This window comes from Mus caroli, chromosome 14 (genome assembly GCF_900094665.2).
Source record: "Mus caroli chromosome 14, CAROLI_EIJ_v1.1, whole genome shotgun sequence".
Taxonomy (NCBI): domain Eukaryota; kingdom Metazoa; phylum Chordata; class Mammalia; order Rodentia; family Muridae; genus Mus; species Mus caroli.
The window spans coordinates 22,415,133-22,423,018 of NC_034583.1; the positions used below are offsets into that span (position 1 = coordinate 22,415,133).

At 48.0% G+C, this 7,886-nt stretch overlaps 1 protein-coding gene across 6 annotated transcripts in view; it reads right to left on the reverse strand.

Annotated features, from left to right (window-relative positions):
* Cacna1d (calcium voltage-gated channel subunit alpha1 D) overlaps nt 1-7,886 on the reverse strand; it is a 458,457-nt gene that overhangs the window by 68,488 nt on the left and 382,083 nt on the right. For all 6 annotated transcript variants that reach the window (XM_021182191.2, XM_021182190.2, XM_021182193.2 and 3 more), the window contains 5 exons: nt 6,943-7,057; nt 6,383-6,452; nt 5,548-5,614; nt 4,840-4,987; nt 1,715-1,844 (listed from right to left, as the gene is read on the reverse strand). In XM_021182191.2, the coding sequence (XP_021037850.1) occupies nt 1,715-1,844; nt 4,840-4,987; nt 5,548-5,614; nt 6,383-6,452; nt 6,943-7,057 (530 nt within the window). The remainder of the gene's footprint in view (nt 1-1,714; nt 1,845-4,839; nt 4,988-5,547; nt 5,615-6,382; nt 6,453-6,942; nt 7,058-7,886) is intronic.

Sequence of the window (7,886 nt, forward strand, 5' to 3'; positions counted from 1 at the left end):
TGCGCTCCTAGGCAATGCTAGAGCAGCTTTGCCTAACTGTGTATTTTCTAGTCAACTATCAGCCCCCTGCCCCCACCTTTCCCTCATCCTCTCTTCCCACACTGAAAGTACCTGGCAGCCACACTTACGTGGTACCCAGGGGCCAATCCCAGTTCTTAGACTTAAGTACTTTCTTCATGCGGCCTCTACTCCCCTTGTCACTAGAAACTCAGCTATTGCTAAAATGAAACATTGTAGTGTTATAACAGAAGCACACACTCGAAAGACAAGGAAAACAAAGGAACTGAATACTGGGAAAGAGACGATGACACACTTAACCTGCATAGCCCCTGCCCTGTGACATCATGATTAGTCTCTAAACACCCTCCTGCCCTGTGCTCCATTTTTGTGATGGAGCTCAAGGACAGAGGGGTATGTGTCCACTCTGTTTAAATGCTAAATGAAGATGGCTTTGGGGATCTCGAATCAAAGCTGAGTCTGTGAGGATGGCCTGAGGCAGGCTCACTGCCTTTATCTTTACAGGGATGCTACCTGAGCCACTGGGGAATGTCCCTTCCGCAGTCTCCTGAGAGCATCCTTCCATCACTAATAGGTTTGCCAGGAACTGGAATGGGGAGCTATAACGTGAAGGCGTGGTTACTGAGACAAAGCCTGGCACTGAGATGCTGGCGTAAGAGGTAGCCTGTGCTTATGCTGCCTCTCCCGGGCAGTACCTCGGCAGCATCAGACACTGCCTTTCAAGATCCAGATGCGATGGCCAACGGGCCCATGGCTGTCTGAACGTGTCTTTGGCCTTTCCTCAGTGCTGAGTTAGATGAACTGTTAGGGAAGAGATCCTGAAGCAAAGACTAATTTAGAAACAAGTATCTTCTAACACAGATACATCAGTGCCAAGCCCTATTCCTGTTTTGCTGTGGATGTCTGTATCTGAGTCAGCTGCTGGGTGGAGACTTTCAGAGGACAAAGTGTTCCTATCGGCAAGTATAACATAGTATCATTAATAGTCTCAGATATTGGTGATCTTTTACAACATTTTCATACTCAAAATAGCTCCACTAGGAGACAAAATCAAATCCAACAATAACAACAAATACACTGACTTCTCCAGCATAGCTTCCTTTGAATTTTACCTTTTTGGGGGGAAGGGGAATTGGTTTTTAAAGGCTCTGAGCAGCCTGATAGGGAAAATTGAATGAGAAATGTATCCTTAAGCTATGAGGCTGGGTGAATAATCAAAAATATAACCACCACCTGTTGCCCCTTTCAACTTGGTCTCATGTCTTCTCCCTGATCTGTGTCTCTCACCCGAGGGGTAGCTGCGCGGCTTTAGGTAAATTCACATAAGAGGGCTTTCACTAGCCAAGGTCAGAGTTCCTGGACCTACTCATGCTGGGTTCAAGTTTATCTCCTCCCCTTAGGACTCTAATGAGCTATTAGTGTCCCTCTAGTAAGGAATGGGAAACCCCATAGTAAGAAGGAAGGAATGAAGAAGTCCCTGAAGACACGAGCAATATTATCGAGGCTTCTTTGTAATCAAGCATCTCCCCTCGCTTCGTCCAGAGAAAGCAACCCCTGGCACCACATAGAGCGAACACAGGAAGCTCTAGTCCCAGCCTCCCACGCTTGGGCCTGCTGTCTGGATGGTCCCTGACACAGGCAGGCTGGGGCTGACCCCCGGGTGCTCCCACCCCCATCGCCTCTCTCAGAGGCTTACCGTGTTGCGGAATGAGTGGCTACGGATGGGGTCCTCTGCAGCCAGGGCGGCGCTGCTCAGCATGATGAAGACCAGGATGAGGTTGGTGAAGACGTGGTGGTTAATGAGCTTGTGGCAACCCACACGGATCCTGTGGGGAAAAGCACCGCGTGGGCCAAGGAGCAGACAAGGGCCCGAGCCTGCTGGGGTCCTCCAAGGTGTGAGGCTTCTTCAGGAGAGAACAGGAAGAGGCTGGCCGGCGTCTAGGTTGCTCTTGTTTTCCACCCAGGGTGAACAATATGGCCCACAGTTTGTCCCACGGAGCCTACAGGCAGACTGTGGTATGAGAAGTTTTGTGCTGGGAGAGCTACAGAGAGCACTCCATCTAGTCTTTGCACATGGGGTTACTGTCCCTCCAAAAGATGGGAGCCAGGAGTGGGGATGGAGAGATGGCTCAGTGGCTAAGAACACTGGCTGCTCTTTAAGAGGACCTGGGCTCAGTTCCCAGCACCCATACAAGGACTCACAAACCCTCCATAACTCCAGTCCCAGGGGATGCAGCGCCCTCTTCTGGCCTCTGTGCGCATTACACACATGTAGTACAGACACATAGATGCAAGCAGAACACTCACAGACATAAAAATAATTTAAAAATAAGAGGCATCTGAGGTTTATGGCTACGGAAGAATGTTAAGGTAACGAATCTACTGAGAAGCAGAGGTAGATTTCAAATCTAGGCATGTCTACCCCTATTTTTCCCTACTACAGCATGAAGCCTGACTTATGAAAGGAAACCAGGCAAATGAAGTCCCTCGAGTAACTACCTATACAACCAACTACAACCCAGCTACTAACTGGAGGCCTAACTTAGGAAGACACTGCGGTAACAAACAGCTGAGCCTCAGCCAGTCACAGGCTGCCAACCAACCAGGCCATACTCCAGTAAGGCCCAGTGGTGTTATGGCCAGACGAGCTGCTTCCCCCTCATCCCAGTGTTCTGCCCATGATGCTCTCGCCACACCGTAGCTCCTAGAATGGCTTGCCTTCTGCTCTTGGGGCTGCTCCTCTGTGAATCATTCTGTGCTTCACTAAATGCTGTCCAATTTAATCTTCTCAAAGATATTTTAACACAAAGAGTGGGACACACTCCCATCTTTGTCTACAGGGCAGCTGTTTTACAAATATGACCTGTAATAAGTGAGACTTAGTGATGTCTCCTGCTGTCTGGAAAGTTGGTTATAAATGTCCTATTCTTAGCTCACTTTATGACTTTTATTTATTCTTTGTCTTTCTCACTCTCCCTCCTGTGTGTGTGTGTGTGTGTGTGTGTGTGTGTGTGTGTGTGTGTAAGCACACAGGCCACCAGTATAAAAAAGACAACTTTTGGGAGTCAGCTCTCTCCTTTCACATGGGCCCATCTGAAAGGATCACACTTAAGCTGCCAAGCTTGGTGGCAAGCACCTTTACCCACTGAGCCGTCTCAGTGGCCCATAAAGGTCACCTTTTTAGTCAATAGCTGATCCACAGTGACAAGCAGTCCTTAGAAGGCAGAGCAAAACTTGCCTTGCCGTTTGCTTATATGTGAGGATCTCATTGTGTCACATGGTGGGCTTCTTACTGAATCCTGCAACCCTGGGAAGCAAGAAGGACCACTGTACCTTTCAACCAGATCCAGGTCTTTCCCGACAGCTCTCGGGCCTATCAGAACCTCTCCTGCTCCACTGCGGTCCCACGGGGCTGGGTTACAACCTCCTCCCTCTCAATATTCAGATTTACAGCGTTTTCTTTGGTCAGCTGCTGCTGTGGCGTGGACTAAAGAACATGGATGGGCTTTGCCCTTGGAAGAGTCACTCTTCATTTCCAAAACTAAGAGTCACTTTATATGATGGTGGCCCCTCAGTGCAGGTCTCCCATTGTGGCTGCTCTGTGTTGTGCACTTCCTGAAAGGCTTATGCACTGCAGTAGCTGGGCCTGGGGGCAGGGATGCTCCTGACTTCTGGAGAAATGGACCCATTCCTCCCACACACATAAACATGTGATGAACTGCAGGCATCAGTAACAGTTCACAGCTGCCTTTTTGGGTTTTGTTTGTTTGTTTGTTTGTTTGTTTTAAGGATGTTCAGTGAGGAACTATACAAAAATCATCGGTGTGGGTCAGATCAGCCAGCAGGTAAAGATTTGTATGAAGCCTGACAATTCCAGAATCAATAAACAAATCCATAAAGTGGCCTCTAGCCCCTAGATGCACAGTGGCACATGTGTCCTCCTGTCATCTGCACAGAACACCAACACATTAATCTTGTAAAAGATCATGAAACTGTCACTGTTTCAAGGCCTCCAGCCTGCCTTGCTTCCCACCTGAGCCTCCTCTGGGCCTGTGAACTACACAGTGTTCCTCCCTGACGGCCAAGAACTACTTCTGCGATTCCTCTAGAAGCAAGCCTTTCCAGGAGCCACCTCTCCCCCTGGCAGCTCACTTAATCCCAGATGATTTAAACCTAGAAACCAGCTAGTAAATAGACTTCTTCCTCTCGCAGTCTGTGAGTCATTACCACGTTCCTGGTAAGCACCTTATCATCTTACTATGAGAAATGCTATTTTAAGCACAGTATCAGAGTGCTAAGTCAAATGCTCATAGCATATAAAGCATGATGAGCAATACCATAAAACTCAACAGGGGGGAAAAGAGCTCCTAAATGGGACCTGAAAATGAAGACGTTGTGCAGAACCTGCTTGCAGAATTCTCAACCCGTACAGCATCTTAAAACAAGATCCATGTGTTCAGAAAGGGCCCTAGAGTGGCCAGTGTACCCGTGTACACAACAGGAGAGCCACAGGCCCTCCCAGAACGTCTTACTGAGCTAGGCAGGCTCCTATAGTTGTTCCCATGCAGGCTGTGAGGGCAGGGATTCTAGAGCAGGCTCCTCCCAGCACTCTGTTGTACCCAGAAAGGAACAGGACACTTCCCCAGGGCTGAAAGATTGGCACAGGTAAGGAGGAGGAGGGGACCTTCAGGGGCCCTGTACGATTCAGGAGCACTGTATCAGAAGGGGGGTGGGAACTACTTTTCTTTACTCCAGCCCCAGCACGCTTAAGAGTCACCCAGAGAGAGATAGCGGTGAAGGGACTAGGAAGGGGGTATTTACGGGTTGGTCTTGCTAAGAATGAAGAAGGCGCTTCCTTCTGGGATGGGCGCAATCTTCTCCTTCATGTTCAACTCTGAGATTCTGCGAGGGCGGGGACCAGCAGGAACTTCGGGCTCATCCTCTTCCTCCTCCTCTTCCTCTTCACCTACTTTAAATGGAACAGTTTTTATAGGTGTGAAAGATTGCATATGGGTTTAAGTTATTGTTCTCAACTTCGCATTAAAATGGGGCTTAAAATTTAACAATGACTCCTGCTTCTGTCACTAAAACAGCCTCTCTTTTCATTCAGAATACGGGCTGCATGTGCATGGGGGTGGGGACATGCTCCTGTGGAAGGAGGCACCCTCCGGGGCACAAGGCCACAGTCAGACATTCTCACTGCCACTCCCCAGCGTCTGGCTGTTTCCCTACACCCCCTTGCTCAGTTTTAGGCTGAAAAACTTGGATTTTGAGTCACAGACACGCTTGCCTTTGGGCTTCTACATCTCATAGCCATTGTTCTGGCGGAAGCTATGTCTGTCTGTCCATCTTCCTCCTCTGCTTCCTGGAATTGCATTCACCTGTGCTGCCTGTGACTTTAGGGAAGCGTAGAGTTAACTGTTCTCTTAAGATCATGAGGCCTTCAGCCTTGGTGGCCTCAGCTGTGCGACACCCTCCCCTTCATACCAAACTGAAAGCCCTTCTGGGCCTCTCTGCCTCATATAATACCTGGCACATCACAGGGCGGGTAAGGGTCCTTATCTTCAGCATCTTCCTGATAATCATCAATTGTAACCTAGGATAACAGAGACAGACGAAGACTTGATCTACTTCAGAGGGCTAAAGCCAGAGGACCAGCCTGCCAGTCAGCAGCATGAGGGCTCTTACACACATGCATGTGTATGTATGCTCACATGCACATACATGTGCATCCATGCAGAGATAGTAAATGGAGATTCTCCTTCATCCAGAAGGTAGGAGATAGGTCACTCAGGTCATGGTCAGTGGGCACTGTACATGGCTCTATTCTTTGGCAGGCACATACACTGTGTGATAACCACATTTAGATTCTTGCCTCTCAGCTAGACTGTGAACTCCACGGAGATAGTCTAGTGTTTGCCATGCAACTGTCACTCAGCATTTATCAATTCAATGAACAAACACATCACAGAAATATCCAGAGCTGTCCCGGGTGTGATGAAGCCTGCTGGTGCAGCCCTAGACCACCTGGACTCTTCTTCAGTCATCTCTGGGAACAGTCATCTGCTAAAAACCCTGATTTAAATACCCACTAAGGAGATACTAACATAGCTGTGGCCATGGGTTATGCCCGACCACATAACCGCAACTCACAACAAGTAGTCCATGGCTCCAATAGCCACGTCTTATGGTGACTTGTTAGTGAGACAGCTCTTTGTCAGAATCTGGGGTCTATAAGGTAGGGTCTACATTTCACAGAAAAATACCACACTTAAGACACTCTTATGGTATAAGCGGTATAGTGATGGCGACACTGCAAGAGAATCGGTTTGAAACACAGAGAAGTTATTTTGGAAAAAAATACCTTGTTGTCACTGTTGGCTATCTGGTTGACTTCTGGTTTGTTGTTCTTTTTGTTTTCTAGGCTTTCTTTTCTATAGAGAAAAGAAGACAAGAAACCAATGTTATGCCTTAAAGTGCTAACCAGGGTCCTGACTGGACCGTGATAGATGAAGGACCAAGATTCAACAGGAAACCATGATGCCAAGAGTAGAGCGCAACCCCAACTCGGGGCTTCCTGTTCATCTCATGCAACGGAGCCTTTGCACGGATCACCTCATTAAAATTCCCGGCCAAGAGCTAATCAGCATTGAATGCATCACTTAATTTATGACACCAAAATTGACTGCAGTGATTCTTTAAGCACAGGGATGTGTGACTTCCATTCCTGCTCAGAGGATGGCTTGGCTCCTATCCAGGAGTCCCTTCTCTTTAGATGGTGTCACATGGTCACCATAATCACTGCAAAGCAGCAATAAGGGGCCCCAGCTCCTGGGAAGCATGTCTGTGTCCCCAGATCCATCAGGACATACGGCTGGACACCCCTAGCATCTCTGGGCAAATGCCTCCTGAACACAAGGTTACCTGGCAATTTTTTTCCTTTCTTTTTCTTCAGCTTCCTCTTTCTGAGCAGTGTTCAGACTTTCAGCATCAGCCAAATTGTCCACAGCGATGGCCAAGAAGACATTCAGCAGGATATCTAATTTGGAAATCTTAAGGGTACAACGTGTTTTAAATGCAACTACATGTAGTTGATAACGGCAGTGCCATGCTCCGCTGCTCACATAGGCTGGGAGTGGGTAACACTCACGTGGTACAACTGGAGAACTTGGTAAAATCCTACTTTAAAAACCAAGTGAAAAGCCCGGAAACCTCTGCAGGGTCTCCTGAGTATCCAGAGATCCAGGGAAACCCAATCTCATCAGCCCGTTGTTTGAATTCTGCTGTACGCTCACAAAGCACACTGTGTTTCCTTCTCTTTGAAAGTTCATGTTAAAACACACACACTCGAGGGATTCCATGGCAAACCAGATGCCTTCAAAGGCCACTTGGGATCGACCTGACGATCTCATTGTCCAATATATTAGGAGGCTTCTTCCTCTAACATGGCCGCCAGAGCCTGCTCTTTGCTCTGCAGATACCTGCTATAAATGGCAAGCTAGATTTCCTGCCAGAGGAGAATAGGCTATGTTCCGAAGGACCCCACTGTGGCTAGACTATGGCTGAACACCGTTTTTGTAAGTGGCAATGTATTGGGTGAATAAGTGTTTATGTTTTCAGAATGATAGCATTGCTTGTGATGATTTCTAGAATTTTTTTAAAAATGTTTTCTTAACAAGAGTATTAAGTCAAGAGATGTGGTTTACTTCCTTATTCACTCTTTATGAATACCAGGAAGCCCGGGGGTCTGAGGGGGAATCCACGTGTGGTGCATTATAGCTGTTTCCTTAAGCCTGATGCTCAGCCTACAGCAGGGACAAGGGAGGTAGGGGGAGGCAGGGAGGCAGGGAGGCAGGGAGGGAGGCAGG